At 40.8% G+C, this 24,221-nt stretch overlaps 2 protein-coding genes across 2 annotated transcripts; one reads left to right on the plus strand and one right to left on the minus strand.

The window, feature by feature from the left end:
- Positions 1–12: 12 nt before the first annotated feature.
- Positions 13–22,952, plus strand: sacs2 (sacsin molecular chaperone 2). Its single transcript, XM_083922126.1, has 8 exons — positions 13–376; positions 6,115–6,160; positions 6,733–6,820; positions 9,070–9,181; positions 9,806–9,952; positions 10,061–11,492; positions 11,762–11,850; positions 11,963–22,952. Exons 2-8 carry the CDS (start codon positions 6,132–6,134, stop codon positions 22,888–22,890), a joined length of 12,825 nt encoding a protein of 4,274 aa, XP_083778252.1. The 5' UTR covers positions 13–376; positions 6,115–6,131; the 3' UTR covers positions 22,891–22,952.
- On the minus strand, positions 373–2,739 carry LOC310953178 (uncharacterized protein). Its single transcript, XM_083922134.1, has 2 exons — positions 2,602–2,739; positions 373–2,232 (listed from the first exon to the last, which is right to left on the minus strand). The coding sequence occupies exon 2, from the start codon at positions 2,169–2,171 to the stop codon at positions 1,065–1,067; it is 1,107 nt and encodes a 368-aa protein (XP_083778260.1). The 5' UTR covers positions 2,172–2,232; positions 2,602–2,739; the 3' UTR covers positions 373–1,064.
- Positions 22,953–24,221: the final 1,269 nt, after the last annotated feature.

The raw sequence follows: 24,221 nt of genomic DNA on the forward strand, positions 1-24,221 counted from the left end.
TCTTCACTTTGTACTCTCTTTATCTGATTCATGTACTAGTGATAGTTTCATTATCTTTTACAGCATTGTGGTTACATTTGTGACTCTCGTGCAATGTGATTCTGTTACATAAACTAGCCTCCCAAGAGTCCCAACTTCACCTTAGACGGGTAAAGGATGTCCTTAAGAGTTGTTCACTTGTTTTTTTCTCTCTGCCCATAGGTTGGGAGAAAGAGTTTCCCCATGTGGAGGTGACAAATTCTCAGTGAGCGGTGGAGATTCACTGGAGAACAGTGATGCATCTTCTGTTGAGTTGACAGACAATGAGGTATCAGCTGGGAGCTGCTCCTGACCTGGAATGAAGTGAGACGCTCCAGCCTGATTACTTTGAGACCAGGTGATCCAGCACAGTATGAATAATGTTATAATAGCAGATTTACTAAGAAGAAGTTACATGCCAAGATTGAATTGTAGAGGATTACTATAACTCAATGGGCTAGATGGAAAAAGACACTTAGAAGACAATGACTGATGACTGAAACAACAAACTGTGTACGACCAACGTTTGCGGTCTCAAGGTGCATCAAAGGAAATGTTTCACTCCTGCATATTATGCTTTTATTTTTGTTTATACTCTAAGTCCATATTGTGTTAGGCATTTGATATACATTGTTTGTAGTTTTGTTCAAGTACTTTGCATGAAAATAGGTTTGTATGGGTTTAAGAAAACAACATGGACATAAATTAAAATGGTTAGAGATATACTTCATTCAAAGATCGGACTGAACATGTATACCAATGAATAGCCTCATGAGCAAAAATCAGTATTGACAACATTGTGGTACTGAAAAAAACAATGAACCATTCCAAATAAAATAACTTATTTTACACAAAATAACTACAATTAGTAAACTTATGTTTCTATAAATAACCATTTTGCTCTCTGCCCCTCATCTATGATCATTTGTAAACGTGTAACTTTTCAGTAATTGTGTTTGTTTGGGATTTATTTTTTAAAAGTTTAATCAACATGACACCTCTGTCCTGCATTTATTATTACGTCTCTGTGAATGCTCTCCTCTGGGTCAGGGCTCTGTTTTACTCTTTGTTTTTGCTCTAGAGCGTGTGTTGACCTCTGAGGATAAAGGTTGGGTGGGTAAGGATTCAGGAGATAGAGGTCTGGAGAGTGGGACAAACAGGGGAGCTTTAACAACTTTGTCTTTAGCCTCCTTTACCTTTAATACACTTTTATCCCTTTTCTGCCTTAAGTGTTTATCGCAGTGGTTCACAAACGTGTCCAGCTTGACAAAGGTCTTGTTGCACACTTTGCAGTGATACGGCCGCTGGCCTTTGTTAAGGCGTATGTGCAGTCTGATGTATGATGAACGCACAAAGGTGCGGCAGCAGACGCCACACTTCAGATCCTCAGGGCTACTCTGGGTCTGGGTAAGTGCCGGTGCTGACACTGGTTTGGACTGAGCAGACACTGGTTTGGGCTGTGCTGACACTGGTTTAGGCTGTGCTGACACTGGTTTGGGCTGTGCTGACACTGGTTTAGGCTGCCCACATGACTCCTCAGCCTTGTGAGAAAGCAGGTGTGACATAGAGCGAAAACCCTCACCACACTGCTCACACTTGTAGGGCCGCTCCCCCGTGTGAATTCGAACATGTGCCAGGAGCCCAGCCTTCTGCGTGAACGACTTGTCACAGTAGGTGCACTTGAAGGGCTTCTCTCCTGTGTGGAGCCGCTGGTGGGTCTTCAGATGAGAGGCGCGGACAAAGGCCTTACCACAGTCCGGGCATTTAAACGGCCTGTCCCCGCTGTGGATTATCTTGTGTGCCACCAGGTGGGAGGACTGGTGGAAGTACTTGCCACAGGTGCTACATCTGAACTTCCTCTCCTTGTTGTGAGAGACCAGGTGAAGGGACAGGTGGGCGGAGGAGATGAAGGTTTTGGAGCACAGGCTGCAGCTATGAGGGTCCAGGCGGATGCGGCGGTGTTGACGCCCGTTTGGAAGGCTCCTGGCTGTCTGGCAGGATGGACATTTAGAAGGACTGGCTGCTTTTTGCACACCTTTCTGTTTGGGAGGGGCTGGAGCTATGTTTGAATCAGAGTCAGGCTGTGGGAGGACACATCCGCAGTCTGAGCAGCGCCCAGCCTTTTGGTCTTTATCACTGGTTTTATCCAACATGGTGCAGTCTACAACCAGAGTGGGGGAGGGGCTTTCATTCTTTGACACATCAGAGGGACATCTGAAAAGTGATAAACACATGAAGTTATACTTTACAGTAGTGTAGCTGAGGGTAGACGTTTTATTACAGCTGATAGTACTCATACTGATTTGTATAATGCGCAACTAAATCACGGGGATTTATCTTTATATTACGGGCAGTGTATCGCTGCTGACGCCATACTGTACATCAGTGCACGATAACACCAAAGCTGAGCTGGCCAAACAGGAGGACGATAATCAACATGCAAATCTCAAAAAACGAAACAGAAACACATTCGCTTTCTTGGCAACCGATCAGCTGTATTGTACAGTAGTAGGCCGTGCTTCGCCCTGAACAATGGCGTTATCCGATGCGAGGAAGAGCACACAAGCAAAAGACTTTACATACCGTTTTCATGCTTCCGAAAACGTTCTTAACGTAATTCTCTCGTAAGCGCAGTTAAGCATGATAAAGACACGGACGTGTAACTGGGGATGGTGGGAGGTCGCACTTCATGTCCTGTGTTTTCCTCCCACACCGTGAGCCTGCAGGGTTTTCCTGCAAGAAGCTGCCCGTTTTTGATACTGTTGACACAGGCTGCAGCATCATCTAGCGAGTGGCGGAATAACTGTCTTATAAAGACACAGTCCTTACACACCAAAACTAAATCACCTCTGACAAAGCACTGCTTTAGTTATCCAACATCAAACCCGTGTGTGCATAAATCCCAATGATACGGTGGCCTGTAGTGCATTTAGGTGCGTAGATTTGATTGTTGGTTGTAATAATGTGGGAGTATAACGGGCAAATACTTTAACACCAACATAACTCGTAACTCAGAAGAGTTTCGTTTCATCCAAGAAGAGCCGACCCGTGATTAGATTTTTCCGATCTAAGTTTCGTTTCAGCAAAACTGGCACTTCGGTGGAAAACGAAAGAAACAGTGTGTGTGTGTGTGTGTGTGTGTGTGTGTGTGTGTGTGTGTGTGTGTGTGTGTGTGTGTGTGTGTGTGTGTGTGTGTGTGTGTGTGTGTGTGTGTGTGTGTGTGTGTGTGTGTGTGTGTGTGTGTGTGTGTGTGTGTGTGTGTGTGTGTGTGTGTGTGTGTGTGTGTGTGTGTGTGTGTGTGTGTGTGTGTGTGTGTGTGCCTGGAAAGGACGCGCTGAGGAGATGGGTTGGACATCGGCAGCCTTTATAAACAGCACTACTGCTGTAACATCAGTTTCTTTGGCAAACTTGGAAACAGCGGACTTGAGGCGACTCTTTACAAATATGACTGAGGTAGGCCTGCTGCTTTTTAGGGTTAGGTTATTTGATCCTGTGTATATAACTCATTAAATGTTGATTTTGTATTTCTTTTAAACTATTGAGCCTCTCTGTAATGTATTTATTTGTACAGTTGACAATATGCTATTTTGCTATGTATTTCTATTTTTCCGTACCTCCATGAATCATGCATAAATGATGATATTGTAGGATTAATGCATGAGGATGATCGATCACTTGAATTAATTTTAACCAAGATACCGGAATGCGTGTGGTTCTTGTCATCGCCAACCAAGCGTGGCGGCTCAACGCAAAAAAACTTTTCTTACTGCAGAATATACTGTGCCCTGCTGTAGTGACTGGTTGGCCGTAGTGCTTTGTGTTTTGTTCCGTTGAGTTTTGATGTGTTCATTATTATCAGTAATACTGATGCTTCTTGGTGTCATTATACTCAAACTTCTTGAACTATTAGGATATATATTTTTTTATTTATAGGTAACTTTTAGGCCTACTTGTGTTCTACTTGTTAACAGTCATCAATTGTTTGTACAAATAATGCTAGTCACAAAATATAGAGTAAATAGATTTTTAAACACAACACACAACATTTATCTTTATTTATTATTGGGGGGGATTTGTCACAAATCATCAAATAGCATAGTGAATTTCACAGTTCTGTCTTGTTTCTGATTGACGATTGAAAATTGAGAGTAAGACTGGATGTAGAACACCTAAGTTAAGCCTAAAAACGCACAGTAAATCATTGTTCTGTCTATGTTACTATGCACTTGGTTGTAGTTTCTATTATACTGTTGTGTGACTGCACAATTACCTCACTCCCCCCTCAGGGTTTTCCAGGAAGCTCTGTAAACCGGTCTTATTTGTTTTTGCATATTTTACTGGTATGAATAATGTTAAAGATAAACTTTACCCAGTTTAATCCAGGTCTGTGTCAGGGAAATGTGTGCATTGTGTTCAGTTGAACTAATTATCATGACACATGGATTGAGATGGGTAAGAAAAGATTAGGCTACTTGTCGTCTGTGTGATAGAAGACTATAAATCAGGGCGGATTTGGGTACATAAATTCATCTGAGTAAACTTTGAAGTCATATTGTTAAAGGGTAGTGTGTCGATGGTCTTAAGGATGTGCACAAAAGGCAGTTGTGAGGCAAAAATTAGATCATGATGCGATTCATTTCTCCACCACCAGGTGTATTTGGACATCTGTGCAAAAATTATGAAAACATGTAAAGAAAAGGAAAAAAATAAAATAAAATAAACTTTTTATACAAAGACTAAGGTTATTATAACCCAAACAAAAACACTTAAATAACCATGGTTTTAAGCAACAATGCTTTACATAATATTTCACTCATCTGCGGGTACAGGAGCTCCCTAAAGAGAGCCCCCTCACAACTAAAACACATCCCTTTTATATGGTAGACAGAACAATCCCTAATGGGTAGATATCATTATACTGATTACAGAGAGGGGTTTGTACACATAATCCAACAAATATGCATCAAACAGAGTTAAAAAGTTACCTACACTAAATATTAATACATCAGGCCTCAAAGTTAATATACATGAATAGATACATGCCACTACAGTCACAGTTCATGTTTAACCTTTGTGTCTTGTGCGTTTCTCCCCCCTTACTTTGGTGCTCCCGACCAGCCTATTTTTACATTAACGCAAAAACCATTGACCATCACCAAATAATATTTAACTACCTTTTAAGCTGTAAACAATGTCTAAGACTACTGGTATACATTAATAACTGCAGTTAATATCGGTAGAATAGACACAGAAATTGTAAATTGTATCCCAAATAGGGGGTCTGTGAGAAGATATGATACATTTTAAGATAAGATACGATACACATTTGTCTTGGACTCCAATGCTGTCACATAAAGCTGCTTTACTTAAAATAAATAATACAAAAACAGACAATGCATATATATAGGCCATGGGCCACACACCGTCCCTCCCTACTCGCTGTATTACACCATGGGTCATGGTCAGTAGAAATATTGCACAATTTGTTTGGCCCTGGAGGCATTTGGGATCCTGATTGAGGTGGGCAAAGATTATTCCTAAAGCGGTTCAGCCGGCAAGTGGGGACTCTGTAGCATCGTAGAAGCTGATATTCTGTGTTCTGAACATGTCTGATCAGATAGTATTTTGTATTGGAAAGTGTGATTCACGTAAGGTGGATAGGCACATAAGCACAGTAAAAGTGTGTGTGTGTGTGTGTGTGCGTGCGTGCGTGCGTGCGTGCGTGCATGCGTGCGTGTGCGTGCGTGCGTGTGTGCGTGCGTACGTACTGTACGTACTATCTGATGGATGAACACATTCTAGGGTCACCCATTCATTTCCTATGGTGTTACAAAGTTGACCAAACCACTCAAAATTCAATGAAAGTGGTGATCTTCAATTGTATATGTTCAATTGCCACACATGCACATTTAATACAGGACATGAATAAGGTTATTCTTTATGATATTGCCTACTTGTTTTTCCTAGTGTAAGTGTACACTTAAACAGTTCACAGAAACTGATCAGCTGTGTGGCAGCAGGATGTGGCCAACACTGGTGTATTAAAAGAGAAGTTTGTTCTGCAATGTAATGCACTGTACTCTGACTCTCTTACAGCATACAAGCCAGGGAGGATGAGTTCGAAGACAAAGAAAAAACCTCGGTGAGTTGCACCTCTACACACCTATACTTCATACGTTTCCATTTAGGGAGGTTTTGGCATAGGGCCTATGCTAAAACTTTACCTTTTTATATGGAAAAAAAAAAGTTAAAATAATCTGTAAATGCTGGTTCCAGATCTTTGACCTTCCTAAGCACCATCATGTTGTACACAGCATTATTGTTGTAGCCTATCAAACAGATGGATATATATCACTCTGAGAGATCATGTTGTCATAGCAACCATCTGTGTTACAAACTTAGTATTTAATTGACAAGTCCATCCTGCAGGGTAGGTTTGATGAATAGAAGTTCAACAATTCTGTTGCATATACAAATATATGCATACTTATGGATTATGCATTTAAATCCTTAGTATAACTTATAATGAGTCTAAGATAGAGGTTGTATTTATACGATTCTGGTTTAGTCAGGGCAAGTGCTGTGTATGTGTAGAAATAAGAGCTTATTTGCATGACTGATTATACACAATAACAACACGTCATATCATTTTTTTAAAGTCCTGGAGCAGCCACATCCTGTGTTGATTTCAGTCTTTAATCCTGCTTTGTTTAGAACGGCCTTCGGGGCAACAGCACCGCCTTTCATTGACTACTTGCAAGACATCCTACGTCGATATCCGGACGGTGGACAAATTTTGAAGGTGGGTATTATGCTCTGTGGAATATTGGTTTTAACTAGAAATAAGCCTCTATAACTGTTTTGTCAAGTTCAATAATGGCTCTGGTCTAGAAGCTGTAATAATATGGTATAACATGTCACTTAACTTCTTTTTTTGTTGTTGAGTAAAATAGTGAAACTCAACATACAAAACTTCAGGGCAGCTTATGGACACAAACATACACAAACTGTATATTCAGCTACTTTCACAACAATATTGTAGCTCCATGTATACAATGTGGTCTGTGATCCCTCGTCATTCCCTTCAATAAAGACATTCACTTTAATGGAGAAGGCTGTGTAGAGCGAACACAGGCGGAATTTTCTTGTCCCTGATCCTTGTAAATGGAAACTTAGGAAGCTACCCCGACAGGGAACTCTCGCCTTAGCCCCTGGTGGAAGAAGTATTTCCAGACGAATGTTATACTTTAGGGCAGCACGGTGATGTGGTGGTTAGCACTGTCGCTTCACAGCAAGAGGGTTCCTGGTTTGAATCCTGGCTGGGACCCTTCTGCGTAGGTTTTCTCCGGGTTCTCCGGCTTCATCCCACAGTCCAAAGACATGCACGTGTTAGGTTACTTGATGACTCTAAAGTGCCCGTAGGTGTGAATGTGAGTGTGAATGGTTGTCTGTCTCTGTTCGTCTCTATGTGCCCTGTAATAGACTGGCGTCCTGCCCAGGGTGTACCCCGCCTCACGCCCGATGTCAGCTGGGATCAGCTCCAGCCCTCCCGCAACCTCCCGCAACCCCGATAGGGACAAGCAGTTGAGGATGGATGTTATACTTTTTAAAATAAAGTAACAAAAGCAAAGCAAAATAATAGCAAAAATAGCAAAGCAAAAATAGCAAATAGTCATACATACTTATGACTTGTCATTGGGTCTCTATTAATACGGTACATCCCAGTAATACACCCACCAAGTTTTTGAGACCTGCAAGGACGCACAAACAGACACACATGGACAGACAAACCGCTCTCTATTTATAGCAGTGAGAGAGTGAAGGATGAGAGAAGAGACGAGATGACATGAGAAGACATTTAATATCTTCTAACCGATACATTGCATTTTTCTTTAGATTGCTGCTTGCTTATACACACTATTTTGGAAGCTTTTTTGTATTCGATTACTAATCATGTTGATTCTACTTAAATTTATTTTGACTCCTAAAGAAAAAGGTGATTTTATTTGATTTACAGACATTTTGGAAAAAATATAATATCACTTTTACGTAAGTTTTATTTGACCCTTTCTTTTTAATGTTTCTGCATCTTCTGCAATAAACATATCATTTGGGTTGACAGGTTGGCTAAGTAGTCCTTAATGTTGGAGTAAAATAACTACATGTAATGTTGTCTCCGACTGCTTAAGACTTACAGGCTGCTCAACAAGAAAAATCTTATATTGACACTGAGGAATTCGGCATTTGTTTACTTTTTAATTTGTTTGGTGTCTTCAGTAGTAAAGTTAGTAACACATATAATTACTATTATTATGAATATTTAAATATTCTTTTGCACTTAGTTAGATCTGGTATAAATATATATATATTTATTTATTTATTTTTCTTATTTGTAGATATGAGCTTTGTGGCAAGCCTGTAGAGTTTTAAAGAAGGCATCCTTCCCGTGAAAGCAAACAATTGAAGTCTTTTTCTGTAACACTGAGCTCTGTGTTTTTTCTTGGTTAACAGAAAACATTACAAATTACAAATTATGTACCTACTCCATCAATGGAGCTTACTAAAGAAAATTGTACAAATTTTACTTTTTGGTACTTTACGTAATATGGCGCAAGGCATGCTCCCCTAAGCATGGGTTTGAATGAACTGAACATTATAAATCACACTTATTGCGGAGTCATTAAATAGGACCTCATTAGATTTCACCTACGTTGGTGTACTGAATAAAATGATAGCTCCATGTATATTGACTGTGTATCAATTCCTTACTGTAATTTCACGTTTTTAAGGCTCTACATGCTCACATATGTTTTTAATTACTCTGGCTGAGTAGGCCTTCAGTCTAGTGTTAACTAGGTGGTGTCACCAAACACTACGTACTAATAGTAATGATAAAGGGGTATGTTGTAAGTGAAAGCACCTGCATAGGTTTACTAAGGCTGCGCAAGGGCTTGGCACAGTGGAAAAAGGGCAGAGGAAAATGGCAGTCCTTGAGTGTTAGTTTTGGTCTGCACAGTTCTGTTAATGGTTATTGTTTTTATTTGTCAACAGGAGCTGATTCAAAATGCAGATGATGCTCAAGCCACAGAAGTGGTGTTCATCCATGATGAGAGACGCTATGGCACTGAGAGCCTTTGGACTCATGAAATGGGAGAATACCAAGGTATGCAGGATGTTCAGGGAGTAGCCATGCTCTAGGGTGGTTATTAACGCGATCAGCAGTCTGATGACAGTTTGTTAGCGTTCCAGCAATAAGGTCCAATACTCAAACATCAGCTCTGGTCCCTTTTGGAGTTTGTATCTTGTGATTGTTTTCATTCGAAGTTTCTCCCCTAATGCACCGTCGTTGGGCAAAGAGGATTTGTGTGTACTGTTTTTTTTACTACCACAAACTTATGAACACTCAATGATTTAATCATCAGACGTAAGGCAGTCTCTTCAATACATTGGTTTCATTTACAGTAGACTTGGGTCACCATATTAGAGAAAAGACCCTAACATTACTATATTATTTCTAAAGGAGCTTTAACTGTACCTGTTTTAGTCAACAGTGTACAGTGTTGAGACCTTCTGGCAGAAATTGCCTTGTGTGCTTATTATATGTTTACAACCTCAGCCTCTTATACATAACATATTGTATACTTAGCATATCCACCACGATTAATGTAAGCTGGGGCAGAATTCTAAATATATTTAGAGAGACCGGAAATAATTTATAAAAAACAAAATCATGCATTAACTTAATTTCATAAGCACTTCTGAACTATTTTTTTTTGTCTTTGCAAAGGTCCTGCTCTCTACGCCTACAACAATGCAGCGTTCATTGATGATGACTGGAAAGGAATTCAGATGGCAGGGAGGAGTGTCAAGCGCAATGACCCAAACAAAGTCGGGAGGTTTGGAATCGGCTTTAACTCTGTTTACCACATAACAGGTGAAGCACCGTACAGATACACACATATACCTAATAGTTTAAGTTTTAGTTTTTTAAAAACATGCATAGTAAACTTACAGGACAATATTTGTTTCCATTTATTCACAGATGTGCCAAGTATATTCAGTTCAGAGCACCTTGGCTTCATGGACCCACAAGAAAAAATATTTGGAGAAGGAAAAGGAGGTTTTCTGTGGTCTTTGGAGGATGAAGAACACCAAGAAGCTCTAACGACTATGCATGATCAATTCCAACCATTTCGAGATATAGTTTCGCTTGTAAGCAGGCAAGAATGGTCAAGAGTCATCATGGAGGATCAGCACTTTGACGGGACAATTTTCAGGTTCCCCCTGCGGAAAAAGGCATCTGATATTTCAGATAATCTATATGACTCTGACAAGGTGGTTGAGCTTTTTGACAGCTTCATTGCAGATGCAGACTTAAGCCTTCTGTTCCTGAAAAATGTGACCTCTGTGTCCTTGATACATATCGATGCACACGGCACTGTTAACACCAGACTTGAAGTGAAATCCTCAGTCCCCACAGATGTTGTTCTGGAGTCAGAAGACAAGTCAATCGTTGAGGGTTCAACACGGTTCAAATTGATAACCCTCAACTCAGACAACCGCAGGGAAACAAAATGGCTTTTGACAACATGTACCATGAAAGAAGGCAATGAGGAAAATCTTGATTCACTCTCAAAAAAGTTGAGCTTTTTCCCCCAAGTTGACTTGGCGTTCCCTTGTGGTGAGAAGAGAGACTGTAGTGAGAGTAGACTGAGCTGCTTTCTCCCCCTCCCGAACAATGAATCCAACAAGACAGGATTCCCAGTTTATGTCAATGCGTGCTTTGGCCTCACAGACAACAGAAGACACATCAAGTGGCAAGAGGAAGACCAGAAACATGATGAACATGCTGTGTGGAATGAATTGCTGATGAAGGAGGTGCTCCCACAGGCATACCTCATGATCATTCAACATGCTGTCCGACTTGCCCAGCAATCTATTCTGCCTGTCTCTTCAGCGTACAATCTGTGGCCAGATATCGCCCAGATAAAGCACAAAGAGAGATGGAATGACGTAGCTCTGGATGTTCTTCAACACTTATTCAGAAATAATGTTCCTGTCCTCTCTCTTGCCAGAAATGAAAGAGAGTTCATCACTTTAGAAGAAGCTCTGTTCCCCTGCAATGGTCCAACATGTCCTGACATTTTGGGCGCCATTAAAAGGACTTTGGTTTCCTGTGGAGAAAACCTTGTCACTTTACCAATTAGTGTTGCAAGAGCTATAAATGAGACCTATCCACACCTCAGCACCCTAAAACATGTGACTCCAACTTTACTAAGGGACATTCTCCGCAGGATTGGCATGCACGTCATCTCTAAAGAGGACAAACTCCATCTTTTGGAGTACGTTTTGAGCGATGGACAATACAGAGAACTCAGGGATCTCCAGCTGCTTCCACTTAATGATGGCTCCTTCAGATCTTTCACAGACAGAGAGGAGGACGCTGCTTTAATTGACAGCAATGAATTCCCAAGGCAGGTTTTTAATGTTTGGCATTATTCATATTTAACATTCTATAATACATAGATTAAGTTATAATTATGTACTGTAATTTAAAGCAATTGCATCCATACTAAGTTAACATGTTGCCAGTTCCCCAAATACAATCATGATCGTTAGTACTGTTGAGCTCACACTTCAGTATAGGCCTATTATTTGACAATTATTATTATTTTATTTTTGTTTAGGCTAGTTTGTGTTTTGTTTGTTTTTTTTTGTTTGTGAAAATGTCCTTTTTTTGCAGAGTCTTGCTACCATACTGCAAACACCTCTTCATCCCAGATGATCTCAGTCCAGCCTGCCTTGCCCACCTGAAAGAACTGGCCAGAAAAAGTAGGAATATCAACTTATAGATTACTGATTTAAAAGAGAAGTATTTACATCTGCCATCTGCATGTTTTCACACCACATTTATCTCCCTCTCACTTTTAAATCTATTTTTCAGATTTATTCAAGGTCATCAACATTGACGCACACCAGGTGGCTGAATATACAAGGAGGTATATGCCACAGGACTGGAAGCAGATGAGTCCAGGGCTTGTTACCTGGGACATCAGCAGCAGCAAACATCCACCTTTAGAGTGGCTCCAAGAATTCTGGAAATTTCTCAACACTCACTTCAAAGAGTTAAGTAGCTTCACTGGAATGCCATTGATACCAGTCAGTCCCCTGTCTGTCGGTCAGCCTGTATCACTAGCAAGACTAGAGCAGAACACAACCCTAATTTTTCAGAAAAGCAAGCGGATGAACCTACCCAAACAAATAACTCAGTTGGTGAACAAAGTCGGTGGAACAGCAGTGAGAGGAAACGAGTGGCTCAAGCATGAAGACCTAGACTCTTATGTGCTGTGCCCATCTCCAGGGAGTGTCATGAAAGTCTTGGTGAATTTAGATTCTCAGAATCTCATTAGAAAACTCAAGACTGTCTCCTACAAAGCACGAGAAGAACTGAAAGATTATCTCTCTCGTCTAGATTCCATCTCAGACACTGAGAAAGATTTACTCGCAATGTTGCCTGTGTTTCAAACAATGAAAGGATCCTGTGTTGAAGCTCAATCGAAGCAGGCTGTGCTTCTAATTTCTGGTCTAACAGTACCCCCAGAGTTCCCCATGCCTGATTCGGTTGTGCAGTGTGCAACTGAGGCTGATCGAAGACTGTTACAGCTACTCAAAGTGAATCTCTTGGACACAGCAGAAGCAGCCAATCTCCTGATTGACTGTATTGAGAGCAAAGCTTGCAGAAAAGAAGACACTGAGAAAATCATGACTTGGATTTTACAGCATGGTGATATTCTTTTCTCTCAAAATCAGACCTTGAAACGCAGATGTAAACAATTGAGCTTCATTGAAGTTAAAGGAGAGCTGAAAAAGACCTCAAGCTTTTTGGATCCAAGAATTGAAACCTTTAAAGTCATTTTTGAGTCTGATTTCTTCCCTCCACCTGTATACACTCACACATCTCAGATGCTTCAAAGCCTAACAGATCTTGGATTGCTCAGTAAAGAAGTAGATGTGTCACCTGAGCACTTGTTGCACGCCACCACATTGATTGACAAACTGCATGTTGACTCTCAAACTGAGGCTCTCAATAGAGCTCAGGTGCTCATGAAGATGTTGAACTCAAATGAGCTACTCTCAAAGTTCTCTCATGAGCAGCTTAATCGCCTCAAAATGCTAAAATGGGTCCAATGCGCTCAACCTGGGGACAATTCTCAGGCATGTTGTTTCTTCTGTCCTGAAGAAATAAGACATTCCATGTATGGGGACATTGTTGGGCATGTAATGCCTCTGGTGGGAAAGTTCAGTGACAAAGTTAGCAGCCAACTTGGTCTCAAACGTCTACCTCCACCTGAAAAGGTGTTAGAGGATTTGTCAGTATTGAAATCAAAAGCACAGAAAATGGCTGATCCTGACACAAATGTAGATTTCAAAAAGAAATTGCACAGCATTTACAAACACATGCAAGACCACATCTCTGAATTTTCAACAGTGATAAAAAAGGACACACCCTGGCTGTGGAGCCACAAAAAGTTTGTATCACCACAGAATCTGGTTCTAGACTACCCATGTAATCTTGATCTGAGCTCTTATATTGGGAAGGTGCCAAAGGAATTTCTGCCGTATAAGAAGTTGCTCCAGGAGTTTGGCCTGAGAACATTGCTGTCAGATACAGAAATTGTTGGCATTCTTCATTCTGTCCAGCAAACCATTGAAGGAAGGCAACAGCCATTTGCAAGTTCCTCTGAGGTTAGAGTCTCAATAGAAATACTTAATTGGCTGTGGAAAGAGAAGAAGATAGTTCAGGACGACATCCCAGTGCCAGTCCTCATAGAGAGTGGACAACATACCCTTAAACCACTGTCAACAGCAGTCTTCTGTGACGTGAGCAAAAATGGATTGAAAGAGTTTGACTACAGCCAGGAGGACATTCATGTTTTACATGAGGAAATCCCAAAAGCAGCTGCTGAATGGTTTAACATCCAATTCCTCAGTACCTACATCCTGGATCCAGAGTTATTGGGGATAGAACAGTGTGGACAATCTGAACCGATAACAACAAGGATTAGAAACATTCTTAAAGAGTATGATGAAGACAGTGACATTTTCAAAGAGCTCATTCAAAATGCAGAGGATGCTGGGGCAGAAGCCTGTAAATTCTTGGTGGATTTCAGAGTGCACAAAGACGCTCCTGAAAGTCTTATTGACCCTGACATGACCCTTTGTCAGGGGCCTTGTCTTTGGGCATTTAACAATGAGCAGTTCACAGCAGAGGATTGGAAAAATATTGTCAGAGTTGGCTCTGCCTCAAAGGAAAACAAGGTGGAAAAAATTGGAAAGTTTGGACTTGGATTCAATACTGTGTATCATGTGACAGATGTTCCTTCTATCCTCAGTGGCAACAGTCTTCTAATACTTGATCCAAATGTAACTCATCTCAGAAAGCACATCAAACATCAAACCAATCCTGGAATCAAACTAGATCTCTCTCAGCAACGACTTTTTCAGTGGTTTCCTGGTCAGTTTGGACCATATGAATGCATTTTTGATTGTAATTTCAGCAGACAAAGTCTCCCTGAACCCTATCCAGGCACTCTGATAAAACTACCTTTCCGGACTCAAGAAGAGGCTGACAAGTCAGAAATAAGTGCAAAAGTGTACCATAAAAACAATATCATTGCTTTCCAACAGCACTTTACTAACAATTCACAAACCCACCTGCTGTTTTTGAAGAACGTCAATGCATTATCTCTAGAAAGTATCTCAAACAATGCCTCAACTCCTCCAAGAGATGACGAAATAGAGACTGTCCTCACTGTCTCCAAAACAACTGTGAGCACTATAAGGATTCCTGATGAAACCAAGCAGCAGCAGGCTGAGAAATCATTGATGAAACTTGATGGAAAATGCAAAGAGGTCATTGACTGTTGCACAATCAACATTGTCCAAATAACTAGTCAGCAATCTGGTGTTACTGAAGACCAGTCCTGGCTCCTGTACAACTGCTTCGGGACGAGTCAGTCTTTGCAAATGGCCTTTCAAGAAAACAAGCAAGCCACATTTTCTTTGCCCATCGGGGGGGTTGCTGTACCTTTGCAAAATGATCCAGAAACTGGAAAACTGGCCTCATTACAAACAGATCTTGCTGGACAGGCATTTTGCTTCCTTCCTCTTTCCATTCATACAGGTCTTCCAGTCAGTGTAAATGGAACATTTGCTGTGACAAGCAACCGAAAAGGTCTTTGGGAGAGTGGGGTGAAACGTGAATGGAACAAAGCCCTTCTTCAGGATCCTGTGGTGACAGCATATGTTACTGCACTTTTGGCACTAAAGAAAATGTCTGAAAACAAGAAACTGGAAGCTTACTGTTATCACACCTTTTGGCCTGATAGAGAGAAAGTGAGTGAAACTTTTAAGCCTTTGGTTGATGCATTGTACTCTGCCATTGCACAGCACTCCATTGGCCCAGAGCTCTTTAGCGATGGAGAACACTGGTGCTCAATGAGCAGTGCCATATTTCTACATGAGGGCATCGAAGAGAATAAAGACATCAGTGCACTTGCAGTGCAGGTGTGCAAGAAACATGTAAAAGCACCCAACCATGTTGTTCCTCTTCCACTGTGGTTAAGAAACAGCTTCAAACAGTCTGGCCAAGAAAAGGTTTTACAGAACAGAACATGGAACTGGGAAAGGTTTTACCAAGAAGCAGTGTTTAACAACATTGGTACCATGGACCCTAAAAGTAGAAATGCTCTTGTGCTGCATGCCATTGACCTTAATATCAAAGAAATTGACAAACTACTGGTCTGCTATCCATGCATCCCCACAAAAGGCGGACACCTCCAGCATATCAACAAACTTGTGAATCCCTCTGGGAAAGTGGCCTGTCTTTTTGAACCAGGAGAAGGACGCTTGCTTGGTGGTGACAAAAATGACTTTTGTTCCCCCAAAAGGATTCAACGCTTGTTGGAACTAGGAATGGCAAATGATGATCTCGAAATGGAAGACATCACAGAGAAAGCAGGTTCACTCCTCAAAACCTGGAGCACTGACAAAAAGAAAGCATGTAGACATTTGAATTGCCTTCTTGAACTTATGAAGAATCACATGCATGATGAAGACTCCCTACACTGGGAAACACTGAGGAGGACTGAATTTCTCCCAGCATTTTCCCCTGGGGATACAAAAAGGGAAAAAAATGTAACACTTAGAAGGCCCACTGATATTTTTAGTGACAAATGCTCCCTACTCGTGAACATGACACAACACGTGCTGGATCATACGGATCTGAGAATACACAACACTGATCCAGTTCTGCAAATGTTGGACGTTCATGACAGTCCTGGACCTGAGAAAGTTCTTCAGCAGCTGCAAGAAGCATGTGAGCAATCTCAATCCATTGACAAATCCATTCTTCACAAAATAGCATATGAATGCTATAAGTTTCTGGATCAGTGGCTCAGTGATTCTGGGGATTCCACATTTATTTCACAGAGGGCAAAGTCATTCCCATTCATTCTTGTTGGCAGCAGATTTGTAAATGTGAACCGTGTAGCTGAAAATGAGCTATTTGAAGCGAAACCCTATCTCTATGTACTTCCGCCGGCCTTAACTGGTTTCAGGAGGCTCTGGGAAAGTGTAGGTGTTGGAACATGTTTTACAACCAGTCAGCTTCTAACTGTGCTCCAAGAATTGCACTCTCGATATGGTAACAAGACCTTACCAAAGGGTGACCTATCAATTTGTGTCACAATTTTAAAAGGCATATATGAGACCAAAGAGAAAACAAATGATGACTGTCCGATACCCAACGAACATGGCGTTTTACAACCTGCAAATGAGATGTTCTACAATGACAGTCCATGGATGCCAGTTGCTTCAGATGTCACATTATGCCACGAGGAAATCCCGCGTGTCATGGCTCGACACTTTGAAATCAAAACTACCAGGCATCATACCCTGCAAAACCATGTAGTTGAAAACATTTCCCCATTTGCTTTCCAGTTTGAACAGCAGGAACAACTAACTGTTCGAATTAAAAACATCATTTCAGCCTATCCATCAAAGAAGGATATCCTTAAAGAGCTTATCCAAAATGCTGATGATGCAGAGGCAACAGAAATCCACTTTGTTTGGGACAGACGACAGCAGGGCAAAACCAAAACATTTGGGAAGAAATGGAACCAACTGCAGGGTCCAGCACTGTGTGTGTTCAACAACAAGGTGTTTTCTAGTGCTGACCTGGCTGGCATTCAACAGCTGGGAGAAGGAGGAAAGCACAAGTCTCCAGGGAAGACAGGAAAATACGGCATAGGATTCAACTCTGTTTATCATCTGACTGACTGCCCCTCAATCCTCACTGGAGATGATATACTCTGCATCTCTGATCCCAATAAGAAATACATTGAAAGTCATTCAGACAGACCACCAGCTGGCACTGGCTATAAGCTAGCAGACACTTTCAAGAACATGTACATGGATGTCTACGAATCCTTTCTTCCAGACAAATTTCCTCTAAAAGAGGGCACCATGTTCAGATTACCTCTAAGGATGGGTACGATGGCAAACAGCTCTAAAATATCACAGCAGGGAGTCACTGACCATGACATGGAAGAACTATGCTCTGCACTCTCTGAAGATCCTGAGGGACTGATTCTGTTTCTGAAAAACATCTGCAAAATAAAAGTTCATGAGATCGATGAACATTCAAAGAAACTCAAAACCATCTACGAGGTTGAAAAAACTCAACCAGAGAAATGCAGAGAAAGAAAGGAAGCGTTTGTAAAACTTCAACAAAATGCTCTGCAATCTGACACCCCAATCACACCACACAATGCCATTTATGAAACCATAATTTCAACCTCAGATAAAAGTCAAACTAAATGGATCATTGCAGAACAGTTTGGGTCATTAAAAAACAGTGGTGACAGAGAACTATCACTATCAGGCAAACTTCCCCAAGCAGCAGTAGCAGCGCTTGTGAGCTCAAAACTCCCCAAGAATCCATCCCGCCCTATGCAATTTAATGGAGAAGCATTTTGTTCCCTTCCTTTGCCAGGGAAAACTGGGCTGCCAGTGCACATCAATGCAAACTTTGAGGTGGATTCTGCCAGGAGAGGCCTTTGGAAAGAAGATGGGCAAAGCCTAAAATCTAAATGGAATGAATCTTTGAAACAGCATGTCATTGCTCCACTGTATGCAGATCTCCTTCATTACATCAGCCGTAGCCTTGCAGAAAAGAAGGCCCATCCTGCGTCTTGCTACTTATGTTTTTGGCCAACTATTTCCCAAGATACTGGAACAGATTGGCATGGATTGATACATGAGGTATACAGGTCGATCAAAGAAAGAGGCCTTAATGTGATTCCAGCAATGAGGACTTCCACACGTATGATTGCAGGCCGAGAAGTTAAGGAGTACTCTTTTGACTGGTGTAACATCAGAGAAACTAAAACAACTAAGGCACCTTACCTGACATACTCAGCAAGTGATGAGATTAATCCCATTCTGGAAGATCTTGGAATGAAATTGGTTCCATGTTCCATGCAAAGGGTTTGGAAAAGCTTCAAATCCGCTGGCGTCGAAGTGAAAGATGTGAATCCTTCAACTCTGCAGACTTTCCTGAGAGAAAAACCTCTCAATGACCCAACCCTAACAGATGAGGATTTACCACTGCACATAGCTTCCACTCTGATCAGAGATAAAACAAGATGTTCAAAGCTCTTGAATTTCTGTTTAAAAGATTTCGACTTGAAAAAGATCACCAAGAACAATTCCAGTTTACTCAATGGGCTTCCACTTCTTCTCACAAGAGATCAAGTTTTGAGAGTGTTTAACTCCAAATCTCCCAAGCTAATATCAAGATATGACATTCTGTTCTCTGGCTATGAGGACCAATTTGCAGATCATCAGACAAACAAAGACCACATTAATGCTCTACAAAGTTTAAGCCTTGTCAATAGATTGACAGTCCCCTGTGCAGTGAAATATCTGAAGCCATTAATTCAGAAGCTTCTCCTGAACTGTGGAGTTGATCCACACAGTGGCCTTCATGTCCCAGACGAGACAATGTTGAAGTGGTTGAAAGTACTTTGGATGTTTTTAACAGGTGAAATAAAACCTGCAACACCTGGCAGTAAGGAACAAGGTCTGACATTAAGGGATGTGAGGCAGTTCTTCAGTGAATGCTGCATTTTACCTGTTGTGTGTCCAACGTTGAAGAACAAACACTTGCTGCAAACAATGAAAGACATGCCGAGTGTGATTCAGTTTGCCTCAGAAAGGGACATATCAAACATCCTCTTTAAACTGGGTTTTATGAAGCTTGACAGTGCATTCTTCTCTGAGCATGTAGGCATACATGTATATTCACTTCTACACCCTGAACTTATGGATGTCAATGATAACAGCGCTGTGTTGGACCAGGTCTTCAACACTAACCACTCTCAGTTTTCCCAGCTTTCCATTAATGAGATGAAAGAGCTTCAGGTTTTCCTGCAGTCTGGAGCATCCAAGTCCAAGGACAAACAGGAGTACCTGAGAAAGCTCAAATCCTTACCATTATTTGAGACAATACATGGTAACCGAGTGAGGATTGATGGACCCAAAGAGGTATTTATCCTCAACAGCTCATATTTAAAGACATTTCCAGATTTGTTCAACCTGTCTGACAGAGACACTATTTTTCTCCAATGCAATCTGGAGAACTGCAGTCTGTCACAAATATTGACGATTCAAACCCTGACTGATTTGGACTATTTCATGAGGTTCATTCTGCCTGTTGTACACACACTCACAGAGATGCAGCTGCTTCACTGCCTTAAACTGTTACTGTCACCTCAGTTCAGTTATTTTCAGTACAAGGACAAAATCCTCTCTTCAATGAAGGCAGTGAAAATGATTCGCAATTCTCAAGGTAGTTTGGAGACTGCATCATACTACTTTGATGAGAGTGTGGAGCTATACAAGAAAATGTTGCCCCAAGAAAGATTTGTGCCAAAAAGATTTTGGACTGAGTTGTGTGAAGAAAATTTAGAAAAGACACAACCAAAAAAATTACTCATAGAACTTGGAATGAAGCATGTTGTGTCAAAAGATGAGATAAAACATTTTGCACAACAATTGGAGTCGGAAGCAAAAGGGAATGGTCAACTTGAAGAGTTGAAACTGAAGTCATCATTAATTTTCAAAGCAGCCTTGACTTTAGTGAGTAAAAGCGAAAACAAAGAGGAAAGGTGGCTGGAGAGCATCGCTGACATCAAGTTCATTTTCCCTGTGAAGATTCGAGAAGAACTGTGCAACTATCACCAACCATTCGCTGCTGAGAGGACCGCTGTTCAAATCAGAGGATCTTTGATGGAAAGTGACCCAAAGCATCAAGATCTGATCTGGTCTTCAATGCCAATTATACATCTAAAGGTTTATAAGTCAAATAACCTCCTGGAAATGATGAAAAATGCAGGAGCACACGAACAACCACCATCACACTGTGTAACCAGTAACATGAGAAATATCTGTCAGTCGCCCTGTAAAACTGACAAGTTGATCAAAACCCGTGCAAGTGCGTTTCGAAGTGCGTATGCCTACCTGCAAGCAAGCGGGTTTGAAGGACAACCACTGGCTGGTCTTCCTGTTGTGCTGGTTGAAAAAGACAAAGAACTTGTGACGACTGATGATACGTGTTTTTCACTCCCCCATGAGCTTGAGTTCAGACCGTATTTATACAACATTTCTCCGCATGACGTCCTGTTTGCAGAGTTTTTCAAGAAAATGGGTGTAAAAGACCAACCCACTGCAGTGCAGTATTGTAATGTTCTTTCGGCGGTTTATGATGACTGTGATGATGAACTAAACCCAAACCAACAGGTAACTGTGAAACGTGCTGTTGAGCAGTTTTTCAGGTTAATCAAAACTCAAGGAGAAGCATGCATGTCCCTTGTTGACAACGTACAGACACTGTATCTTCCTGCAGTAGATGGTAAATTGTACCCGTCATGCACACTCTACTACAATGATACAGTATTTGAGATCAAAAGGTTAGAAGAAGCGCTCGGGAATAAGTTCCTATTGCTTGAGACACTCGCTGAATGTCATTTGGACACGGACATTTATGAGCATAATCGGTTGCTACAATTGCTGCCTCAGACATTTAAGCCCAAAATGCTGTCTCAGGTCACCGAGGAGAAAGTCGTGGAAGAACAAATGCAGCTCTGCGAGCTTGAGACTGACTGTGAGTTTAGTGGGTGGTTCGACAAACATCTGTCCTCACAAGCATTTAGACATGGACTCATTTGTCTCATCAGAGATCAGTCTAAGGGGGAAATAACACAAGACGAAGCAGCTGATATGTGCAACAAGACTTTTGGCAGCATTCAGATTGTGTGCTGCAAAAGTCTGAAAACCAAGCTTTGGGTGACTAAACAGCCACTAGACAAAACTGCCACTGAAACCAATGTGTTTGTCAGACGAGGGCAACAGGGTTGTATCTTTTACTTGAAACACAACAATGACATCATTCCCAAGGTGATAAGTGGTGTCAATATGACATTGGCAAAGGAGATGAATGCTCTTTTAGGGAACATACTGCTATCAAATCACCTCCTAGTCCTCGGACATCTTCTTACATGTGACAGTCTGGAAGATGTTCTGAAAACTCTGGCTGAGTGTGGGATCCACGACAGTGCTGAAACTGAAAGCCTTCTCCTCAATCCACCAGCCCCTGGAACCGAAATTCCAAAGAAATGGCATGATGCTTTAGACATGAACATCCTCAATAACTTTGAAGAGGGGGAATATGTTGGCTACAGCACTAATGACAAGTATATCTATGCAGTGATTGTTGAAGAACTGCCGAGGCTGGACTCTGGACCATATTCACAGAGATACAAAATAGAAATTGGAGAAGATGAGCCAATTGAAGTCAGTTGTCTTGACCTGTATCAATTTAAGAGACAGAAAAAGCCAGCACCTGAAGGGAAGACTTGGACATCTGCCGAAGCTTCCCTCATGGCGCTGGTTCCACTACCAGGAGCAGTGCCACATTCTTCCCAACCATCAAGTTCCTCATCAACAAGATCTTTACCATCTTCCATTGACGAAGCTAAAAGGGAAATTGATCAACGTTTGGCAGAGATCTGGACTCTTTCTGCGGAGGAGAAGCAAAAAGCCATCAAACGTCTGTACCTCAGATGGCATCCTGATAAAAACCCTGACTGCCCACTTCTTGCCACTGAGGCATTCAAATACTTGCTGAATCAAATTGATGAGCTCAGCAAAGGTAAAAGAAAAAGTAAAGGCACAACCGCAGGCTCGTCCCATGGTTCGTCCTATCACAGCAGAAACACAAATTTCAGAAACTTTTATCAGCAATGGAATCAGGAGGCTAGGTATCACAGAAGTGGCAGAGAGAGTTTCTCCAGAAGCAACAATTACTACAATTTTTGGACCCACAATGAAAATGTCCCGAGGCCAGACAGAGCGGAGGCCCAGCGCTGGTTTAGACAAGCTCGCTGTGATCTCAACGCAGCTCACAAAGACGTTGGTGGGGCCAGTACAGAGTGGTGTCTGTTCAAAATCCATCAAGCAGTGGAAAAGTCTCTCATTGCTGCAAAGTATAAAAGAGATGGTCAACATCCCACCAACAGCTCCATTTCAGCCCTTGCTGCACAGGTTTCCCTCTATAACCGCCAACTGAGAGTTCTGCCTCAAATTGTGGAGAATCTGAAGATGTTGGGAGTGGACGCCAAAAAGACTCAGTATCCCAACAGTCATCCATCTCCCCACATTCCAAATGGACAGTTCAAACCAGAGAATGCAATGTTAGCACTGGACGAGGCAGACGCACTTCTCAGTAAAGTAGAGGCATATGTCAGTTAGGGATTCAAGACAACCAGACACATCTTGTTGGCAGAGATTTAAGGTTTTTTGACATTTTAAAAGTGCTATCAGCCCTATTGTGCATTACTATAAACAAAGGAACAGTATCATTTCTTTAACAGGACAGACATAAGCATGAGGACAGTTATTCTGGAGTGACAAAGATGAAAAATGTTTTATTGCGACTCATTACTGTAAAACAATTCATGTCACCACGTGTATTTCTAATGTAACTGTAAATATCAAAGCATTTGTGCATCGTTGGAAACATGAGTACTCAGTGAGGACCAATACAATAATGGCTTTATTACTTTATGCAAGTACAATTGTTAACAGGTTTTTTTGCAATGTTAACATTTAAAACGACTCATATCGGACCAATAATCTCTTTATTACTTTGTTATGAAAATAAAAGTTGTTTTTTTGCAATGTTAACATTTATAACTACTCATTTAGGACCAATAATCTCTTTATTACTTCGTTATGAAAATAAAAGTTGTTTTTTTGAAATGTTAACATTTATAACTACCCATTTAGGACCAATAATCTCTTTATTACTTCGTTATGAAAATAAAAGTTGTTTTTTTGCAATGTTAACATTTATAACTACTCATTTAGGACTAATCATCTCTTTATTACTTTGTTATGAAAATGCAAGTTTGTTTTGCAATGTGAAAATACAAATGTTAAAAGTTTATTTTGCCATGTTGTAAACATTTTTATGACTTCTAGGCTACATGGAAAACTATCATATCTTTATTACTTTCTTATACAGTTGTTTTCTTTTAGCAGTGATGTCAACATTTATGGATACTCACTGAGGACCAGTATAACTTCTGTGTTCCTTTGTTCCTCCTTGGTTACAAAATATCTTGCCAAATGATTGCATTGTAAAATTAGCCAATTGGCTACATTTACAGAAATGTTGATTGAGTTGTTCTTATAAATAAATTTTATTAAATTGTATGCTGTTATCATTTCTAACTACTCACTGAGGATCAATACAAGCACTGTACACATTTTTAATGATTATGCAAATAGCAAGTATTTTCTTTCTATTGGGCTGCAAACCAACTGTTGTTTGAGGAAAGATTACATTAAATTAAAGGGAAAAGTGACAGAACATCTTTGTCATATAACATCTGTAAAAGTTGTTTCACAAGTCATAAAAATCAGTACAAGGTTGTGGAGGTATTTTCAAATTGAACTTTAAAATACATACTAAACCTGCACATATGATTTAAATGATTAGGTTAAATGATGATTAGATCTCTTCTTGAATCGTAAATATTTACTTAAGTATGTTTTTAGATATTTGTACAAAGAAAGTA

The sequence above is a fragment of the Echiichthys vipera genome (genome assembly GCF_963691815.1).
Source record: "Echiichthys vipera genome assembly, chromosome: 10".
In the NCBI taxonomy this organism is placed as follows: domain Eukaryota; kingdom Metazoa; phylum Chordata; class Actinopteri; order Perciformes; family Trachinidae; genus Echiichthys; species Echiichthys vipera.